Raw genomic sequence first — 22,130 nt, forward strand, 5'->3', positions numbered from 1 at the left:
GGACTATGCCAGAGTCCCTCCCATACGTGCAATTGTTCAGGCATACATTAAACTGCATGCAAGATTGTGTTAATCATGCAAGATTCTCAGACATGCAAGCTTCTCTCAAACATGCAAGTTGCACAACAGGGGTGTATTCATTACACAGATTCTGTTTGCAAAAGGAATGAAAACGGGGAGGGACCTAGCTGAATTTGCCCATTAGAAACTCTTGTTTTTGTTACAAAATGGAATGTAAAGGGAAAAATTATTACGCCCCTGTTAAAAACAGAAAGAATACAGCAATTAGTCTGCAACTAACCTGGTCTGGGGCAGCACAGGCAGAGCTGTTATTGCCCTGTGAGTGGTCCTCTTGGTCTGTATCTGGAAAAACATAGTAGTGAAATGTAATGAGACAAAGTACCCTGAGCAGGAGATGAGTAGCTGACCTGATTTGATTTATAAAGGAACCGTGCTCAGTACAGGCATAGAACTGACATGTAAACTAGCCAGGCTTAAACCCCAAGCCAATAGGTAAACGTGAGGGAGTAAACTGCCAACTTACCATCATCTTCGACTGCTTCCCGGGCCTCTTTCTCAAGACGCTGCCTCAAGAGTTCCTGCTGTTTGGCCAGATACTGCTTAATGAAGCTATTCTGGCTCATCTCTTCACCAATCTGAAATAATCAGACAGACCATAAGAATTAAAATCCTTGCACATAACCATCATATTGAAGTAGTAATTAGTGAAACTGACAAATATCTACACAAGGAGCTGATTGAATTATTATGGTTCATGCAACGTCTTCATACAGTAACTCTTACCTGGGAGTTTGGCTGCAGTCCTATGTGATGGTGTGAGGTTCTCTGGAGGTTCTCCAGCATGAGAGCCTGTCACAAACATAATACATGACACAAAACAGTAAACAAACTTTCACACACTAAATTATTAATTGTTGTATGTTGCATCTGATAATCATGTTAAACTAGTTACATAATGGGCTCATTAGAAAACATTCACACTAAGAGGGCTGACAACCACACCGAAGTTATTCCTTTAACAAATTCAATATCAAATATTCGTAGCAGCAGAAGCATATACTGTCCGATATCGACTAAATACAAATAATTGTAACGTTATTTATTTTCAACTGAGAGGTAGCTAGTTAGCTAGATTGATTAAACTAGACTTGAAAACGACAATGGTTGCTAGCTAGCTGTTGCATCTCAAACTGCTTGCAATTCACTTGGATTGCTAACATTACATCTTCTAATTATACAAAGAAGGAATAATTCCTCGAAGATCCGGGCACCAGAACGTTTAGATTACTTTAATTAATCCATGAATTCCTTCATTCATTCATTATTTTGTTTACTACGCCTCCCAAAGCTTGCAGTAGATAGTAAGCTACTTTACAGGCGCGTCCACGTTGTATAACCTCCCCCCAACTCGTGCACACCAACAAAGCGCGGACCGTGCAGCCGCAGACGACAAAACTACCAGTAGCTAGCAGCTAACGTTAGCTACCAGCCGTGTCTCACATAAACAACAAACGTCCATTTAAACTTTGGTTAACAACTTATTCAACAAAAAAGCCATTTCAAATGGTAGAACATAGCACAAAGCTTCCAACGACGACAAAACATTATCAGAAAGTAAACAGCACACAGTAATTATTTTTATTTTATTTTTTTAAACTAGGCAAGCACTCCGGCCTGCAAGGCAAGCATCGGCCAGTCTCTAGCAACACCGAGGTTTAGCCACTGCAGGTTACAAACGACCTCAAATTCTTAACAAAACTCACCCCTTTGAGCCTCTTAATGAGAGCATTTTTCTGTCCGCTTTTGGGAAGCCCCCGCTCCTCCAAAGCAGCTTTCAAATCCGCCACCCGTAGAGATTGTAGCGGCCTCCCGTCCAGTGTAACGTCTTCGAGGTCCGCCATTTTCCCTTTCCTCACTAATTCGCTTCAGCAACGCCTTCCTTCAACCAACGTCTGAGTAGTCAAAGTGTAAATATAATTTTATTATTACATATTGTTTGATTTTATTCATACATTCGATGGTGGAGTGTTATCCATACACGATATTCACTATGAATTTGCATTAATAAGATACCTAAACATTATTTGGAAAATGTCATTTCCTAGATTATAATTTCATTTGTACCAACAGGAGGCACTCTTTCACGTGTCAAAATCATCTCTGTTGAATCATGTCAGAGTGCAAAATGTCTTGGTGCAGCATCAGTTGTAACAACTGTCGTTGTTCTTTGACAAATCTTTAGCGGTCACGTCTTGCTCGACTGGGGGTGCTGTCCTGGGGGTGTCCTGGCCAGAGCCCTTTTGCCAGCCCTGTTCCTTATTAGGCTATATGACAACTGTTAGTAAAACGTTTACTGTTGACAGGAGAACAAGAGGAGACAATAGGACGAGGTGGATAATTGTATAATAAGGCCGTTTAATTACATGTAAAGATATCTTAGTAAAATCTTGCAGCAAGGCTCTTTCAGTCTGACTCCTAGTGAATCGTCCGGAAAAGAGGCCAGTTTCCAGAATTGTACAGTACTATATAGACAACAAGCAAAGTAGGTAGATCTGCGAGTCCGGCCTTCCGATTGGTCGATCTGGGTCTTGGGTAGTCCTGATCAGGCCTGGTGTCCACGTTCCATTGGTTCCTGAGAGTTCTTTGTCCTGAGGTCCAACCTTGGGTTGGGTGTGTCTGTGGTTATTATGGGGGAGGGGAATTATGTGTGTCTATAGTTGGTGTCTTAAGTCCAGCATATGTCCAAGAGAAATGAGGAGTATGTGTGTTTTTGTATAATATATGGCTTATGTTGAAGTGTAGTTATTGCTAGTTTCCAGTCTCTATTTCAATTTCTTACACAACCATGTTTTTCCACATCTCTAAGGTCCCATAAATGAAATGGATGGTTATGTAAAAATGTTTTACTGCAAAAGTGGTTAAATTGATACGTATTGTGACACACTCCCTAAAATCAAACAGTGCACAATAATGCCTGGCTGTAGGTGGGGGTGGGCCAATCTCATGTAACCCAATATTACAAGATATTGCTAAAATTTGGAATACAAGTAGACAATTGTCTGCTTACATACAAATCACATTTTATTGGTCACATGCGCCGGATACAACAGGTGTAGACTTTACAGTGAATGCTTACTTACGAGTCCATTTCGAACAATCTAGAGTTAAAAAGTAAGACAAATATTTGCTAAATATAAAAGGAAATAGTAACACAATAAAAACAATAACGATGCCAGTGGGGGAAAAGGTACCCAATTGTCATACTTGAGTAAAAGTAAAGATACCTTCATAGAAAATAACTCAAGTAAAACTGAAAGTCACCCATTTATTTTTTTAAACTAGGCAAGTCAGTTAAGAACAAATTCTTATTTACAATGACGGCCTGCCCCAGCCAAACCCTCCCCTAACCTGGACGGCGCTGGGCCAATTGTGCTGTGCTAAAATACTACTTGAGTAAAAGTCTATAAGTATTTGGTTTTAAATATACATAAGTATCAAAAATAAATGTAATTTCTAAAATATACTTAACTATCAAAAGGAAAAGTAGAACTAATTTCAAATTCCTTATATAAATCTTTTTAGGGATAGGGGGCAGCATTTTCACTTTTGGATGAATAGCGTGCCCAAACTGAACTGCCTCCTACTCTGTCCCAGATGCTAATATATGCATATTATTATTAGTATTGGATAGAAAACACTCTGAAGTTTCTAAAACTGTTTGAATGATGTCTGTGAGTATAACAGAACTCATATGGTAGACAAAAACCTGAGAAGAAGTCCAAACAGGAAGTGAGAAATCGATTTTCAAAACGGTGCCTATTGAAATCCCTGTTAGTTATGGATGTGCATGCACTTCCTAGGGCTTCCACTAGATGTCACCGTCTTTAGATACTGGTTTTAGGATTCTACTATAAAGGAGGGGCTCATAGGAGATATTTTAGTGAGTGGTCTGGCAGAGAGCCTCGGTCTCATGATGCGCGGTCACGAGAGAGTATGCTCTCGTTCCAATGCTTTTCTTTAGACAATAAAATTCTCTGGTTGGAACCTTATTGATGATTAATGTTAAAAACATCCTAAATATGGATTGCATACATCATTTGACTTGTTTCTACGACCTGTAACGGAACTTTTTGAGTTTTTGTCTGGAGGAAGTGCTCGTGCCTCATGAAGATGGATTACTGGGCTGAACATGCTAACAACAAGTGGCTAAATGATGGGCTTTATGGAACTTTATGGAACAAATCAGTCATTTATTGTCGAACTGGGATTCCTGGGAGTGCCTTCTGATGAAGATCATCAAAGGTAAGTTAATATTTATAGTGTTTTTTGTAGCTTCTGTTGACGCCAAAATGGCGGCTATTTCTTTGGCTGTTTTGGGTTCTGAGCGCCGTTCTCAGATTATTATTTTTCCGTAAAGTTTTTTTGAAATCTGACACAGCGGTTGCATAGAGGATAAGTCTATCTTTAATTCTGTGAATAACACTTGCATCTTTATAAATGTTTATTATGAGTATTTCTGCAAAATCACCGGATGTTTTGGAATCAAAACATTATTGCACGTAATGCGCCAATGTAAACTAAGATTTTTGGATATAAATATGCACATTATCGAACAAAACATACATGTCTTTTATAACATGATGTCCTATGAGTGTCATCTGATGAAGATCATCAAAGGTTAGTGATTCATTTTACCTATATTTCTGTTTTTTGTGACTCCTATCTTTGGCTGAAAAAATGGCTGTGTGTTTTTGTGACTTGGCTCTGACCTAACATAATCATATGTTGTGCTTTCGCTGTAAATCATTTTTGAAATTGGACACCATGGGTAGATTAACAAGATGTTTAACTTTCGTTTGCTGTATTGGACTTGTTAATGTGTTTAAGTTACATATTTCAAAAAAATATTTTTGAATTTCGTGCGCTGCCTTTTCAACGGAATGTTGTCGGTGTTCCGCTAACCCCTGCCCCAGAAAGGATAAAGCAAATCAGACAGCATCTTTTTTTTCTTTTTTTTCTTTTTTTTTTAGATTGCCAGGGTTATGCTCCAACACTCAGACATAATTTACAAACGACTCATGTGTTTGCCACACCAGAGGCAGTAGGGATGACCAGGGATGTGCTCTTGATAAGTGTGTGAATTAGGCCATTTTCCTGTCCTGTAAGCATACAAAATGTAACGAGTACTTTTGGTGGTCAGGCAAAATGTTTTACCGTAAAAAGTAACAATTTATTTTAGGAATGTAGTCAAATCAAAATAAAATCAAACTTTATTTGTCACATGTGCGGAATACAACAAGTGTAGACTTTACCGTGAAATGCTTACTTACAAGCCCTTAACCAACAGTGCAGTTCAAGAAGAGTTAAGAAAACATTTACCAAGTAGACTAAAATAAAAAGTAAGAATAAAAAGAAACACAATAAGAATAACAATAACGAGGCTATATACAAGGGTCACCAGTACCGAGTCAGTGTGCGGGGGTACAGGTTAGTCGAGTTAATTTGTACATGTAGGTGGGGGTGAAGTTCAACACCATAGTGCCCACGAATCTCATCACTAAGCTAAGGACTCTGGGACTAAACACCTCCCTCTGCAACTGGATCGTGGAATTCCTGACAGGCCGCCCCCCAGGTGGCAAGAGTAGGCAACAACACGTCTGCCCCGCTGATCCTTAACACTGGGGCCCCCTTGGATATCCCAAGAGACATGCTATTCAGCTGCCCATGATTGTTTGATCTTACACTCTTAGAAAAAAAGGTGCCATCTAGAACCTAAAAGGGTTCATCGGCTGTCCCCATAGGATAACCCTTTGAAGAACCCTTTTGGGTTCCATGTAGAACCTTTTCCACAGATGGTTCTACCTGGAATCAAAAAGGGTTCTCTGGGGACAGCCGAATAACTCTTTTTTTTATTTTCTAAGAGTGTAGTATAAGTAAACTCATTAAAAAAGAAACGTCCCTTTTTCAGGACCCTGTCTTTAAACTTCACAGATCTTTATTGTTAAGGGTTTAACACTGTTTTCCATGCTTGTTCAATGAACTGTAAACAATTAATGAACATGCACCTGTGGAACGGTCGTTACGACACTAACAGCTTACGAGACGGTAGGCAATTAAGGTCAGTTATGAAAACTTAGAACACTAAAGAGGCCTTTCTATTGACTCTGAAAAACACCAAAAGAAAGATGCCCAGGTCCCTGCTCATCTGCGTGAACGTGCCTTAGGCATGCTGCAAGGAGGCATGAGATGTGGCCAGGGCAATAAATTGCGATGTCCGTACTGTGAGACGCCTAAGACAGCGCTACAGGGAGACAGGACGGACAGCTGATCGTCCTCGCAGTGGCAAACCACGTGTAACAACACCTGCACAGGATCGGTACATCTGAACATCACACCTGTGGGACAGGTATAGGATGGCAACAACAACTGCCCGAGTTACACCAGGAATGCACAGTTCCTCCATCAGTGCTCAGACTGTCCGCAATAAAGAGAGGCTGGACTGAGGGCTTGTAGGCCTGTTGTAAGGCAGGTCCTCACCAGACATCACCGGCAACAATGTCGCCTTTGGGCACAAACCCACCATCGCCGGAGATGGTCGGATTCACGTTTATCGTCGAAGGAATGGGCGTTACACCGAGGCCTGTACTCTGGAGTGGGATCGATTTGGAGGTGGAGGGTTCGTCATGGTCTGGGGCGGTGTGTCACAGCATCATCGGACTGAGCTTGTTATTGCAGGCAATCTCAATGCTGTGTGTTACAGGGAAGATATTCTCCTCCCTCATGTGGTACCCTTCCTGCAGGCTCATCCTGACAGGACCCTCCAGCATGACAATGCCACCAGCCATACTGCTCGTTCTGTGTATGATTTCCTGCAAGACAGGAATGTCAGTGTTCTGCCATGGCCAGTGACGAGCCCTCATCTCAATCCCATTGAGCATGTCTAGGACCTGTTGGATCGGGCTAGGGACATTCCCTGGGACAAACTCTGTCCGGGACAATGTCTTCAGGATTATGGAGCGGTGTGTTTTATAAAAAGTTGTTTGAATACTACAACATGTATTAGGGAAGATTAAGCAAAACTTTACCATTTAGAGAGGAGTTAAACATTTTCATTATCCAACTACTGTCTAATTTCGATTCCCTGTTTCTTAAAATGGTTCAGATTGATGACCAATGAATTAATGTCCCACTTCAACATGAAGGAGCAGACATGCCTTTGCTACCACTTTTAGTAGATTCTGACTGTTAAAGATATTTTACTGAGCGTTACAGTTATGTTGTCTCCTGCATGCCCACATTATGCCAATTGTTAATTATTCATTTTGATTTTTTATACCTACAGTAAGTGTAATGAAAATCCAGAACACTCAGGAGGTTGATGTTTTGCGGGCACTCTGGAAAGTCCAGAAATGTGCCCCTGTGAGCCGTGTTGGAGAAGGACGCAAAGTATGTATATGAGCAAGTTGCTATTTGTTAAAGACTAAGCTATATAACTGCCACAAAATTCTTCAACTAGTACCATGGAAACACTTTAAGCCAGCTGAGTCCACAAAGTTTCTTCCAGAATGTCCTTTTATAGTTTGCTTATTAAATATCAAATTGATAAAGTTGTAATGCGCTGATTCTCTTCACTTCAGATCGGAATCATCACATGACTCTTCGAGAGTGTCACGTTCCTGACCTGTTTTCTCTTGTTTTGTATGTGTTTATTGGTCAGGGCGTGAGCTGGGTGGGCATTTCTATGTGTTGTGTTTCTATGTTGGGTTAAAGGGTTAATTGACCTTGTATGGCTCTCAATCAGAGACAGGTGTTTTCGTTTTCCTCTGATTGAGAGATATACATAGGGAGGTTGTTTCTCACTGTTTGTTTGTGGGTGATTGTCTTCCGTGTCTGTATGTATGTTAGTACCACACGGGACTGTAGCGTTGGTTTGTAGTCTGTACCTGTTTCGTGCATTCTTAGTGTATTTGTAAGTTTTCATGTTTTAGGTCAGTCTACGTCGTTCTGTTGTTTTGTAAATATTTTCAAGTATAGTTCGTGTCTGTGTTCGTCGTGTTTAATAAATGTGTCATCCTACCTGGCTGCGTATTGGTCCGACCCATGCCTCTCCTCTTCAGACGAAGAGGAGGAGAACCGTTACAGAATCACCCACCAAACTAGGATCAAGCAGCAGGGAAAAGGGCAGCGACAGCAACCGCAGGAATCCCAGGATTCATGGACATGGGAGGAGATCTTGAACGGAGACGGACCCTGGGCGCAGGCTGGGGAGTATCGCCGCCCCAAGGCTGAGCTGGAGGAAGCGAAAGCTGAGCGGCGGCGATATGAGGAGGCAGCAAGGCAGCGTGACAGGTACGAGAGGCAGCCCCAGATTTTTTTTTTTGGGGGGGGGTGTCGCCAGTGCGTGCCCATAGCCCTGTGCGCTATAGGGCAGTCTGGTCTCCGGTACGCAGTTTCGGTCCAGGGTATCCCGCGCCGGCTCTGCGTGCTGTGTCTCCGTACCGGGCAAATGTGGGAGTGGAGCCTAAGAGAGAGGTGCGCGTAGTAGGCACTAAATCTCCAGTGCTCATCCACAGCCCGGTTCAACCTGTGCCTGCACTCTGGAGGGTACGGGCTGGAGTAGTACTCCAGCCTGGGAGAGTGGTGCAAAGGCTGCGCACCAGAGCTCCAGTGCTCCCCCACAGCCCGGTCCTTCAGGTGCCTCCTCTGAACATCAAGCCTCCTGTAGGTCTCTCCAGCCTGGTGGGTCCTGTGGCAGCCCCACGCACCAGGCTGTCTCTCCGTCTCCTCCCTACAGGTGTGCCCGTCTGCCAAGCGCCGTCAGAGCTGCCCGTCTGCCAAGCGCCGTCAGAGCTGCCCGTCTGCCAAGCGCCGTCAGAGCTGCCCATCAGCCAAGCGCCGTCAGAGCTGCCCGTCTGTCCCGAGCCGTCAGAGCTGCCCGTCCAGCCAGAGCCGTCCAGCCAGGACCTGCCAGAGCCGTCCAGCCAGGACCTGCCAGAGCCGTCCAGCCAGGACCTGCCAGAGCCCCTCAGCCAGGACCTGCCAGAGCCCCTCAGCCAGGACCTGCCGGAGCCCCTCAGCCAGGACCTGCCGGAGTCCCTCAGCCAGAGCCGTCCAGCCAGGACCTGCCAGAGCCGTCCAGCCAGGACCTGCCAGAGCCGTCCAGCCAGGACCTGCCAGAGCCGTCCAGCCAGGACCTGCCAGAGTCCCTCAGCCAGGACCTGCCAGAGTCCCTCAGCCAGGACCTGCCAGAGTCCCTCAGCCAGGACCTGCCAGAGTCCCTCAGCCAGGACCTGCCAGAGTCCCTCAGCCAGGAACTGCCAGAGTCCCTCAGCCAGGACCTGCCAGAGTCCCTCAGCCAGGACCTGCCAGAGTCCCTCAGCCCGGACCTGCCAGAGTCCCTCAGCCCGGACCTGCCAGAGTCCCTCAGCCCGGACCTGCCAGAGTCCCTCAGCCCGGACCTGCCAGAGTCCCTCAGCCCGGACCTGCCAGAGTCCCTCAGCCCGGACCTGCCAGAGTCCCTCAGCCCGGACCTGCCAGAGTCCCTCAGCCCGGACCTGCCAGAGTCCCTCAGCCCGGACCTGCCAGAGTCCCTCAGCCCGGACCTGCCAGAGTCCCTCAGCCCGGACCTGCCAGAGTCCCTCAGCCCGGACCTGCCAGAGTCCCTCAGCCCGGACCTGCCAGAGTCCCTCAGCCCGGAGCTGCCCCTTATCCCGGTGCTGCCCCTTCATTTAGGTGGGTTTAGTTGGAGGGTGGTCATTGGGAGGGGGATACAGAAGCGGGGAGTGACTATGGTGGTGTGGGGACAGCGTCCGGAGCCTGAGCCACCACCGTGGTCAAATGGCCACCCAGACCCTCCCCTAGACTTTGTGCTGGTGCGCCCGGCGTTCGCACCTTAAGGGGGGGGGGGGGGTTATGTCACGTTCCTGACCTGTTTTCTCTTGTTTTGTATTTGTTTATTGGTCAGGGTGTGAGCTGGGTGGGCATTTCTATGTGTTGTGTTTCTATGTTGGGTTAAAGGGTTAATTGACCTTGTATGGCTCTCAATCAGAGACAGGTGTTTTCGTTTTCCTCTGATTGAGAGACATACATAGGGAGGTTGTTTCTCACTGTTTGTTTGTGGGTGATTGTCTTCCGTGTCTGTATGTATGTTAGTACCACACGGGACTGTAGCGTTGGTTTGTAGTCTGTACCTGTTTCGTGCGTTCTTAGTGTATTTGTAAGTTTTCATGTTTTAGGTCAGTCTACGTCGTTTTGTTGTTTTGTAAATATTTTCAAGTATAGTTCGTGTCTGTGTTCGTCGTGTTTAATACATTTATTATGTCATCCTACCTGGCTGCGTATTGGTCCGACCCATGCCTCTCCTCTTCAGACGAAGAGGAGGAGAACCGTTACAGAGAGGGCCACAATGCTCCAGATCGCCTTCTTTGCTCAGAGGTCCTTGATGAGGATCTATGTCATCACACCACTTTTATTAATCATTAATCAAAAACAACAATAGGTCTTTATATACTCTCAGTATTTCTATGCATGTAATGTCTGTGGGTGAATTATGAAACAATTACTGTGTGCAGATGTGTGAAAAATTGTGATGTAGATTTGTTTTGGCCATTGCTTGATCTATTTTAAATGTAAGAATATGATGCAGATTAACTTTAGTCGGTAACTATGGAAACAAATAGAAATGTAATGAAAAATGTTTTCAATATCCAACTTTATCCTCTGCAAAACTTTTACAGTACACTCTTAGAATAAAAGGGGCTATCTAGGACCTAAAAGGGTTATTCGGCTGTCCTCATAGGAGAACCCTTTGAGAACCCTGTTTGGTTCCAGGTAGAACCCTGTTTGGTTCCAGGTAGAACCCTGTTTGGTTCCAGGTTGAACCTTGTTTAGTTCCAGGTAGAACCTTGTTTGGTTTCAGGTAGAACCCTTTCGGGTTGTATGTAGGACCGTTTCGGGTTCTATGTAGGACCCTTTCCTCAGAGGGTTCTACATGGAAACCAAAAGGGTTCTTTGTCGAACCAAAAAGGTTCTTCTATACGACAGCTGAAGAACCCTTTTGGAATCCTTTTTTCTAAGAGTGTGGTTAATGAGCTGTAGTCAGGTGGTCATTACCAGGTTATGATGAGGTCTTAACTATGACCAGTAGGCTACATAATACAACACATAATATAGTGGTCAGAATTATGACCAGCTGGTCAGATTGAGGTCACAATTATTACCAACTGGTTGTATGGCGGTCAGAAAAAGTCATATTCTGGTCAGTAAAAAGGCAACAAAAAAAAAATAATCAACCAGTTTGCGACTAGAATAAGATGTCATAAAAATAAGTATTTTCAACAAGGTTTTGCCGACTGGTCATATGGTTGTCAGAAAAATATAATTTCCCAACCAGTTAGTGACCAGAATTGGACGTCATACTGATGTCTTTTCAACCAGGTTTTTCCCACTAGGTATGCAATGAGAGGGGCGAGAGATCAAATAGCATTTTATTTGTCACGTGGTCCGAATACAACAGGTGCAGACCTTACCGTAAAATGCTTACTTACAAGCCCTTAGCCAACAATGCAGTTCAAGAAAGAGTAAAGAAAATATTTACTAAATAAACTAAAGTAAAACTTAAAAAGTAAAAAATTAAATAACAATAACGAGGCTATATTTGTATTTATTTATTTTATTTCACCTTTATTTAACCAGGTATGCAAGTTGAGAACTAGTTCTCATTTACAATTGCGTCCTGGCCAAGATAAAGCAAAGCAGTTTGACACATACAACAACACAGTTACACATGGAGTAAAACAAACATACAGTCAATAATACGGTAGAAAAATAAGTCTGTATACAATGTGAGATAAGGGAGGTAAAGGCAAAAAAAAGGCCATGGTGGCGAAGTAAATACAATATAGCAAGTAAAACACTAATGGTAGATTTGTAGTGGAAGAATGTGCAAAGTAGAAATAGAAATAATGGGGTGCAAAGGAGCAAAATAAATACAGTAGGGGGAGAGGTAGTTTTTTGGGCTAAATTATAGATGGGCTATGTACAGGTGCAGTAATCTGTGAGCTGGTGCTTAAAGCTAGTGAGGGAGATAAGTGTTTCCAGTTTCAGAGATTTTTGTAGTTCGTTCCAGTCATTGGCAGCAGAGAACTGGAAGGAGAGGTGGCCAAAGTAAGAATTGGTTTTGGGGGTGACCCGAGAGATACACCTGCTGGAGCGCGTGCTACAGGTGGGTGCTGCTATGGTGACCATCGAGCTGAGATAAGGGGGGACTTTACCTAGCAGGGTCTTGTAGATGACCTGGAGCCAGTGAGTTTGGCGGCGAGTATGAAGCGAGGGCCAGCCAACGAGAGCGTACAGGTCGCAGTGGTGGGTAGTATATGGGGCTTTGGTGACAAAACGGATGACACTGATAGACTGCATCCAATTTATTGAGTAGGGTATTGGAGGCTATTTTGTAAATGACATCGCCAAAGTCGAGGATCGGTAGGATGGTCAGTTTTACAAGGGTAAGTTTGGCAGCATGCTTTGTTTCGAAATAGGAAGCCAAATCTAGATTTAACTTTGGATTGGAGATGTTTGATGTGAGTCTGGAAGGAGAGTTTACAGTCTAACCAGACACCTAGGTATTTGTAGTTGTCCACATATTCTAGGTCAGAACCATCCAGAGTAGTGATGTTGGACGGGCGGGCAGGTGCAGGCAGCGATCGGTTGAAGAGCATGCATTTAGTTTTACATGTATTTAAGAGCAATTGGAGGCCACGGAAGGAGAGTTGTATGGCATTGAAGCTTGTCTGGAGGGTTGTTAACACAGTGTCCAAAGAAGGGCCAGAAGTACACAGAATGGTGTCGTCTGTGTAGAGGTGGATCAGAGACTCACCAGCAGCAAGAGCGACATCATTGATGTATACAGAGAAGAGTCGGTCCAAGAATTGAACCCTGTGGCACCCTCATTGAGACTGCCAGAGGCCCGGACAACAGGCCCTCCGATTTGACACACTGAACTCTATCAAAGAAGTAGTTGGTGAACCAGGCGAGGTAATCATTTGAGAAACCAAGGCTATCGAGTCTGCCGATGAGGATGTGGTGATTGACAGAGTCGAAAACCTTGGCAAGGTCAATGAATACGGCTGCACAGTAATGTTTCTTATCAATGGCGGTTAGGATATTGTTTAGGACCTTGAGCGTGGCTGAGGTGCACCCATGACCAGCAATCTGAAACCAGATTGCATAGCGGAGAAGGTATGGTGGGATTCGAAATGGTTGGTAATCTGTTTGTTGACTTGGCTTTCGAAGACCTTAGAAAGGCAGGGTAGGATAGATATAGGTCTGTAGCAGTTTGGGTCAAGAGTGTCCCCCCCCCTTTGAAGAGAGGGATAACCGCAGCTGCTTTCCAGTCTTTGGGAATCTCAGTCGACACAAAAGAGCGGTTGAACAGGCTAGTAATAGGAGTTGCAATAATTTCAGCAGATCATTTTAGAAAGAAAGGGTCCAGATTGTCTAGCCCGGCTGATTTGTAGGGGTCCAGATTTTGCAGCTCTTTCAGAACATCAGCTGACTGGATTTGGGAGAAGGAGTAACGGGGAAGGCTTGGGCGAGTTGCTGTGGGGGGCGCAGTGCTGTTGACCGGGGTAGGGGTAGCCAGGTGGAAAGCATGGCCAGCCGTAGAAAAATGCTTATTGAAATTCTCAATTATAGTGGATTTATCGGTGGTGACAGTGTTTCCTGTCCTCAGTGCAGTGGGCAGCTGGGAGGAGGTGTTCTTATTCTCTATATAGAGGGGGTACCGGTACAGAGCCAATGTGTGGGGGTACAGGTTAGTTGAGGTAATTTGTACATGTAGGTAGGGGTAAAGTGACCACGCATTGATAATAAACAGTGAGTAGCAGCAGTTAAAACCAATGTAAATAGTCCGGGTGGACATTTGATTAATTGTTCAGCAGTCTTATGGCCTGGGGCTAGAAGCTGTTAAGGAGCCTTTTGGACCTAGACTTGGCGCTCCGGTACCACTTACCGTGCGGTAGCAGAGAGAACAGTCAATGACTTTGGTGCCTGGGGTCTTTGACAATTTTTTGGGCCTTCCTCTGACACCGCCTAGTCCGTCTAGGTTCTGGATGATGGGAAGGCCCAGTGATGTACTGGACCGTACGCACTATCATCTGTAGCGCCTTACAGTCAGATGCCGAGCAGTTGCCATACCAGGCGGTGATGCAACCGGTCAGGATGCTTTCGATGGTGCAGCTGTAGAACTTTTGAGGATCGGGTGACCCATGCCAAATCTTTTCAGTCTCCTGAGGGGGAAAAGGTGTTGTCGTGCCCTCTTAACGACTGTCTTAGTGTGCTTGGACCATGATAGTTTGTTGGTGATGTGGACATCAAGGAACTTGAAACTCTCGACCCGCTCCACTACAGCCCTGTCGATGTGAAGCGGGGCTGATCAGGCCTACCACTGTTGTGCAAAGTACAGATGAGACAACCAACATAAAAAATGCATTTTACATTCCAACAGGCAGACCATGAGGACAGGTATAATTTGTTCTCAGAACAGGATTCCAATATTTATGTTAATGACACTTCCCCACTACCCCTGGGTGTGTGGTGTGGACATATAACACAAAGTTAGCCTAAGATAGAAATATTGACGTAGTTTCACAGGTAATTTGAGTTCCCCACAAAGATCACATTTCTCAAACAAAAAGGACCATCTTTACCATTTACGATTATATTTATGTTTTTGTGTAACTTAGGTCTACCATTTATCTTCTCGTAAGGTTGGGGTGGACGCACTTTTATTGTACAGTACAATTGAAAGTAGGTGCTCATATTATGAACATTACGGTAGTTGAGGGGTGGTTACATGGGCTGATTTCCAAGTCAGTGCGTATACTTGGCCATGTCCATACTCAAACACTCCACCATATTATCGACTGGCGATACAAGAGGAATCTCAAGCAACTGTTTACGCCAACGTTTTGAAACTGATAAGAGGTAAAACAACAATAGTACAGGATTATTTTAGGACGTGATTGAAAAATGCTGCTACGTTTTTTTTTTACATAAAGGGCAGTAAAGAGGGTCTGTATGTTTCTTGTGTTATTTTTCTTGTTTGGTAACCGACCAAACCTTAGTTAAGGCAATATGTTAAGCGTGTTTTGCTCTTTCTCGCTCAATCGCCGGTTTACCAAATGATGCTCTTGTCATAATGTAACATTAAGTGTAACCAAATAAGTTATCATACTGAGGTCCAGAATGACGTCGTTACCCACGATACGCTGTCAAAAGGTGGCGCTATCCCCCTATTATTTAACTGTATTTTCCTCCAGTGTAGGCTCAGTCAAGATTCATGTATGCTGTTTGCAAAAGTTTCAAACATCAAGACTTAAATTCACCATCCATTTTCATTTCCTTCCCTTTTTCCCCTCATCAGGTAATGGCCCTCTCAGGCTGGGTGTGTTTGGTGACAGGTGCCTCTCGTGGCATTGGAAGAGGCATTGCCCTGCAGCTGTCAGAGGCGGGAGCTACCGTCTACATCACTGGCCGCCAGGAGAAGACCCTGAAGGAAACTGCTGCTCAGGTGAACTTAAATACTTTCATGTGTACTAAATGTCCCAAGTACACATGAAAGTTTAATGGAGGTCCTGTGAGAAAGGTGAAAAACAAGGCTGAAAGATATTTCCACTGAATACTGTTGGGGGGGGGGGGGGGGGGGGGGGGGGGGGGGGGTGTAGGTAGAGTCAGAGACAATTAGAAGACATATTGACCACTATGTTGTTTGGACGAAGACTAATTAACCACTTTCCTTCTCCAATCTCAATGGCAGGTGAAGGAGAGGGGTGGGAACTGTGTGCCAGTTGTATGTGATTCTTCAAGTGATGAAGACCTCAAATATCTATTTGATCAAATCCAACGTGAGCAGAATGGCAGACTGGACATCCTAGTGAACAACGCCTATGCTGGTGTACAGGTCAGTGACATCGTTGCAGGGAAAACTGTCAATAGACTAAATGACAATAAGTTATTGACAGGGTTTGTAAAAACAACACTGGTTGTTTGAAGTGATATTAGCGTATGGAGAGGGAATTTCAATCACCTTATCAAAAAAGTGTAAAAAGTCTTTATGACCAATGACGATGATTTGTAATGTTATTTCAGGCTATTTTCACTAACATGGGGAAGAAGTTCTGGGAAACCGATCCAACCATATGGGATTCCATGAACAACACTGGCCTTAGGTACTCTCTCATTAGTTTAGTAAGGTCTTACTTTGAACTGCACCCTATTGCAGTGTTCAGTCTCTTTGTTCTGATGGGTAGACCGCTTTCAGCTTCTGACAGTCAACTCCACCTTATACTCACGGTAGCAGATGAGTAGATAACAGTGCTTTGGTTATCTGTACGCTTTGACACTTTGCATTTTTCTCTGTCAGGGGACACTATTTCTGCTCAGTGTATGCTTCACGAATGATGGTGGCACAAGGCAGGGGCTTGATTGTGGTCATCTCTTCTATGGGAGGGTTGAGGTATCTCTTCAATGTGTCATATGGTGTCGGTAAGGCTGCGGTGAGTTCTGCCATCTCTATGCTCCTAATTGTTAATTATCTGCTCACCTCAATGACATTTCCTATTTTTAGTATGAAATAACTGTAGTCATCCAAAGTAACACAGATCTGGAACATATCACTCCCTCTTTTAAGTTCAAGTTTGTGTATTAGAGTTTGTTCAACTTTCAATAAGTGCATTTTATGCTTTATTTTTTATCTCAGCTCTGATACTCTAATCCATATCCTCTCCAGTGTGACAGGCTAGCTGCAGACACAGCAGTTGAGCTGAGAAGCAGGGGAGTGGCCTCTGTCAGCCTGTGGCCAGGAGCAGTTCAGACAGAGTTGGTGTCTCAACTCATCATTGAGAAGGATGCTCCACCGGGCGTTGATCCTAAGGTAGATGATAAACCCTTAGTCAGGGCCTAAAATGTACTTTTTGGTCCACCAGCCACTGTCGCAGTTAGATTTTTAAAATCTACCCTTTAAGGGCGGGAGGTTACCGTGGTAATGGGGCCACTGTGTGTGTGGGAGATAGCGGAGACACCCTAGTCAGATCCTATCAGTTAAAGCAGCAGACTCAAACAACCTGAGCTTTTGAACAAAACTAGCAATAGCCAGTGTAACTGGTGTGAAATGGTTAGCGGGGTGCGCGCTAATAGCGTTTCAATCGGTGACGTCACTTGCTCTGAGACCTTGAAGTAGTTGTTTCCTGTGCTCTGCTTTTCTGGAGCGATGGGTAACGATGCTTTGTGGGAGGCAGTTGTTGATGTGTGCAGAGGGTCCCTGGTTCGAGCCCAGGTAAGGGCGAGGAGAGGGATGGAAGGAAAACTGTACACCAAGAAACACGAGGACAAAGTCTCACTTTGTAGACTTTCGAGTAAATTAGACAACTTTTATGCCTGTGCGTAGCGCCTACAAAAATGAATCTATCAGCACTTCACTCAGAGTGCACAGCTCTCCATCCAGGCGGTGTTGCTGCGTGAGGGGGGGATATAGGATTCGTATTTCTTTGTGTGACTAGCAGCTATGAAAGAAAACAGCAGAAATACTTTGAAAACAGGTACTGCAGCATTTTTCTACTATAAATCGCAATATGCACATGTGCTCATACTTGACTTTTGACTATTTTTATTTGCAAATGTCATGCTCGCACTGTAGAGCCTGGCAAATTGACCAACCGCCAACATGGCTTGTGAAATAGATATTCGTACCTGCCAATACTTAAATCTACCTGCATTTGGCTGATGGCGGGTGTTAATTTTATTCCTTGATTAGAGTATTGCCATTCAGTATGGGTGGTTTGAGAGGCTGATGCAGTTTTCTCCAAGTTCAGTAACCTGAAAATAAGTCTGTGTGGCTTGTGCACCAGATTATTTGCTAAATTATACATTTTCATAGGCTTTACTAGTTCTTATTCTCTCTTACTGTATTGAGTTTGTGAAATGACATAACTCCCTGTTTCTCTCAGTTCAGATCCTTCTTTGCCAATGGAGAAACAACAGAGCTGAGTGGGAAGTGCATTGTTGAGCTGGCGAAAGGTACATTATGCTACAGCATGTACATGGCTATGCACCATTATATTTCTACAGTTGATAATAAAGCCACATTTTTATTCAAATGGGGAAAAAATAAACAAAAGTAGCTTCTAAGCAAAATACAATTTCTCAAGCAAGAATTTAGCTATGACTGTCTGGGAGTAGCCTGAGGGGTCTAATTGGATGAGCCTAATGGGAGGGTTGTGTTACCTGAAATTGATTTTATTGGCAGAGACAATGGCAAACTCTTTGTTATTGGTCTATTAACTTATACCGTGACGTCCAAAAATCCCACTCAGCCAAACAAGCTGAAATTTCAGGCGGTCTTTTCAAACAGCTCTTACACTAAAAGTGTAAACATTTTAGCAGTCGTGCTTATCCAGAGCGACTTACAGTAGTGAGTGCATACATTTTCATACTTCTTTTTTCATACTGGTCCCCCATGGGAATTGAACCCACAACCAACTGAGCTACACGAGACCATAATTTTCACAATTTTATAGTATTATTGCAAACTCATAGTGTGGAAATATACATACATACATACATACATACATATATACAAACATACAGTTGAAGTTGGAAGTTTACATACACTTAGGTTAAATTAAAACTCATTTTTCAACCACTCCACAAATTTCTTGTTAACAAACTATAGTTTTGCAAGTCGGTTAGGACATCTACTTTGTGCATGACACAAGTAATTTTTCCAACAATTGTTTACAGACAGATTATTTCACTTATAATTTACGATATCACAATTCCAGTGGGTCAGAAGTTTACATACACTAAGTTGACTGTGCCTTTAAACAGCTTGCAAAATTCCAGAAAATTATGTTATGGCTTTAGAAGCTTCTGATAGGCTAATTGACATTTGAGTCAATTGGAGGTGTACCTGTGGATGTATTGCAAGGCATACCTTCCAACTCTGCCTCATTGCTTGACATCATTGGAAAATCAAAATAAATCAGCCAAGACCTCAGAAAAATTATTGTAGACCTCTACAAGTCTGGTTCATCCTTGAGAGCAATTTCCAAACGCCTGAAGGTACCACGTTCATCTGTACAAACAATAATACGTAAGTATAAACACTGTGGTAACATGCAGCCGTCATACCGCTCAGGAAGGAGGCAAGTTCTGTCTCCTAGAGATGAACGTACTTTGGTGTGAAAAGTGAAAATCAATCCCAGAACAACAGCAAAGGACCTTGTGAAGATGCTGGAGGAAACGGGTACAAAAGTATCTATATCCACAGTAAAACGAGTCCTATATCGACATAATCTGAAAGGCCGCTCAGCAAGGAAGAAGCCACTGCTCCGAAACCGCCAAAAAGCCAGACTACGGTTTGCAACTGCACATAGGGACAAAGATCGTACTTTTTGGAGAAATGTCCTCTGGTCTGATGAAACAAATTAGAACTGTTTGGACATAATGACCATCGTTATGTTTTGAGGAAAAGGGGGAGTCTTGCAAGTCGAAGAACACCATCCCAACCGTGAAGCACAGGGGTGACAGCATCATGTTGTGGGGGTGCTTTGCTGCAGGAGGGACTGGTGCACTTCACAAAATCGATGGCATCATGAGAAAGGAAAATTGTGGATATATTGAAGCAACATCTCAAGACATCAGTCAGGAAGTTAAAGCTTGGTCACAAATGGGTCTTTCAAATTGACAATGACCCAAAGCATACTTCCAAAGTTGTGGCGAAATGGCTTAAGGACAACAGTCAAGGTATTGGAGTGGCCATCACAAAGCCCTGACCTCAATCCCATAGAACATTTGTGGGCAGAACTGAAAAAGCGTGTGCGAGGAAGGAGGCCTACAAACCTGACTCCGTTACACCAGCTCTGTCAGGAGGAATGGGCCAAAATTCACCCAACTTATTGTGGGAAGCTTGTGGAAGGCTATCCAAAACGTTTGACCCAAGTTAAACAATTTAAAGGCAATGCTACCAAATACTAATTGAGTGTATGTAAACTTCTGACACACTGGGAATGTGATGAAAGAAAGCTGAAATAAATCACTCGCTACTATTATTGACATTTCACATTCTTAAAATAAAGTGGTGATCCTAACTGACCTAAGACAGGGAATTTTTACTAGGATTAAATGTCAGGAATTGTGAAAACTGAGTTTAAATGTATTTGGCTAAGGTATATGTAAACTTCCGACTTCAACTGTATATATAAACACAGGAAAATCACATTTTTTGACTGCACGCCCCCTCTAACAACAAAACAGACTGACTATCCTTTGAAGATTACATTGTTTTAGATCTGGGCTTTCACCTTTTACTGTTTTGCATATTTGTCATTCCAGTTTAATTTGTGTTTTGCATTCTTTTTATGATTTGAAGATAAAAACCTGATGTCGCTGTCAGGAAAAGTGTTGATGACCTGTGACCTGTCTAGGCGATACGGAATACAAGATGTTGACGGTAAAATATCACTCCCATCACAAATTTTTGTTAAGTGAACGGGTATCATGGACATTTCCAATAGGCTAAATATCGAGGGTAGGCTATTATTTGAATGCTGGTGACATGATGATTGGTGCTTGGCTGCCAATTATCATATAAAATGATTTTGCTTTTAAGCCATATGCCATCATATGCCACCCTGTCTACTTAATCAGCAAACTCTTGTCTAGAGAGCATGTGCTAAAACCAGATTGGGCAATTTTGTTATTTATTGCAGCAGTTTTTGTGACAACCAACGGTAGAGTTGAAAATGTATTGGAAACCCATTTAACTTGTCTTTTATTCAGTGCATTGGAACTTATGTGCACTCTGTCACCATGCACAGCCTTTTATCTGCACCAAGTCAGTTTGATGGCAACACCTCTAGTGGGAAAATGTGCATATATTGTACAATATTCACATGAATCTGTTGCCAATTGGATGGAAACCTAGCTATTGTAGTGTACACATTTATTACCCCCCCCCCCCCCCCCCCCAAAAGATATCTATTTGCATGCAGAACTGTACATAGGCCTAGAAGACACACTGTCTTAATATTTTACGTACTTCTCCCTCTTTCTTTCAGGCCGCAGTGTGACTGACTACACCTCCCTTAAATTCCTCCTGACCCAGGTCCCATATCTTTCCTGGCTCTCCTTGATCGTACCCTCATTCTTCCGGGTTCCTCGGTTTGTTCTTACCCTCACCAACGGACGTTTCTGAGCCACCCCAAACTCCTCTGTGACACATAGATTACTGCAGTGTCAGTAATCTACATTTAAATGGTATTCCTATACATTGAATACTAAATCGTTTATAATTCTGTGTTCATTTGCATAAGAAGGATCTGCACTAGTGTACTGAATTTACAGTATTATATGAATATTACAAGAGTTTATAAGCTTGTATGTGATTAAACTTGCCTATTGCCTCTGACTGTCATACATACATTGGGAAATGCCCCATACAGTACATGTCAAAACCAATGAGTGGAATGGTATCCAATACATCAAACATGGTTTCCATAAACACATGGTTTCCATGTGATTGATGCCATTCCATTCTCTCTGTTCCAGACATTATTATGATATGTCCTCACCTTAACAGTCAAAACAAAAGGACTGATAACTTTCTTTGACAAAATGCTATTTTTGAGGCGATCAAAATGAAGGTATGCTGATTTTTTAAATTTTAAATGAAGGTATAATGACTATAACGCTATACTGAATATTTCATCGTATGAAGAGAAATTCCAGCTGTTATGTTTAGCTGCATTTAAAAACACTATGCAAATGTAAACGTTTTTTGTAATACTGATAAGTAAATAAAATTCTTTACATTCCTATACCAACTTGATACTATTTGTTATGTCTGTGAAGCGGGCTCTTTACTTTTCACTCATCTAGCAAACTGGGGCCATACAGTTTCTCCGGCCTCACAAGTGGTGCAGCGGTCTACGGCACTGCTTGAGGCGTCCACTACAGACCCAGATTCGATGTCAGGCTGTGTCACATCCGGCTGTTACCGGGAGACCCATGAGGCGGCGCACAATTGGCTCAGCGTCATCCGGGTTAGAGGAGGG

At 43.4% G+C, this 22,130-nt stretch overlaps 2 protein-coding genes across 3 annotated transcripts in view; one reads left to right on the forward strand and one right to left on the reverse strand.

Annotated features, from left to right (window-relative positions):
• The window catches only part of LOC129824258 (apoptotic chromatin condensation inducer in the nucleus-like), a 27,625-nt gene extending 25,640 nt beyond the window's left edge, over nucleotides 1-1,985 (reverse strand). The window contains exons 1-4 of the mRNA XM_055883766.1: nucleotides 1,785-1,985; nucleotides 805-870; nucleotides 545-656; nucleotides 302-363 (exon numbers count right to left, since the gene is read on the reverse strand). Of these exons, the coding sequence (XP_055739741.1) occupies nucleotides 302-363; nucleotides 545-656; nucleotides 805-870; nucleotides 1,785-1,922 (378 nt within the window). The 5' untranslated portion in view covers nucleotides 1,923-1,985. The remainder of the gene's footprint in view (nucleotides 1-301; nucleotides 364-544; nucleotides 657-804; nucleotides 871-1,784) is intronic.
• Nucleotides 1,968-21,899, forward strand: dhrs1 (dehydrogenase/reductase (SDR family) member 1). 2 transcript variants are annotated; one of them, XM_055883768.1, is made up of 9 exons: nucleotides 1,968-1,988; nucleotides 15,443-15,589; nucleotides 15,836-15,979; nucleotides 16,168-16,247; nucleotides 16,442-16,574; nucleotides 16,808-16,951; nucleotides 18,024-18,093; nucleotides 20,447-20,527; nucleotides 21,135-21,899. In XM_055883768.1, the coding sequence occupies exons 2-9, from the start codon at nucleotides 15,446-15,448 to the stop codon at nucleotides 21,269-21,271; spliced, it is 933 nt and encodes a 310-aa protein (XP_055739743.1). In that variant the 5' UTR covers nucleotides 1,968-1,988; nucleotides 15,443-15,445; the 3' UTR covers nucleotides 21,272-21,899. The 2 variants fall into 2 exon arrangements, with proteins under 2 accessions (XP_055739743.1, XP_055739742.1); XM_055883767.1 differs by lacking the exon at nucleotides 1,968-1,988 and adding an exon at nucleotides 14,887-15,003.
• Nucleotides 21,900-22,130: the final 231 nt, after the last annotated feature.

The sequence above is a fragment of the Salvelinus fontinalis genome, chromosome 26, assembly GCF_029448725.1.
Source record: "Salvelinus fontinalis isolate EN_2023a chromosome 26, ASM2944872v1, whole genome shotgun sequence".
Lineage (NCBI taxonomy): Eukaryota > Metazoa > Chordata > Actinopteri > Salmoniformes > Salmonidae > Salvelinus > Salvelinus fontinalis.

Coding starts and splice junctions, on each gene's coding strand:
- dhrs1 (XM_055883768.1), top strand. CDS start 15,446: ATGGCCCTCTCAGGCTGGGTGTGTTTGGTGACAGGTGCCTCTCGTGGC. Junction 16,248..16,441: donor ATGAACAACACTGGCCTTAG/GTACTCTCTCAT, acceptor TTTCTCTGTCAG/GGGACACTATTTCTGCTCAG. Junction 20,528..21,134: donor CGGAATACAAGATGTTGACG/GTAAAATATCAC, acceptor TCTTTCTTTCAG/GCCGCAGTGTGACTGACTAC.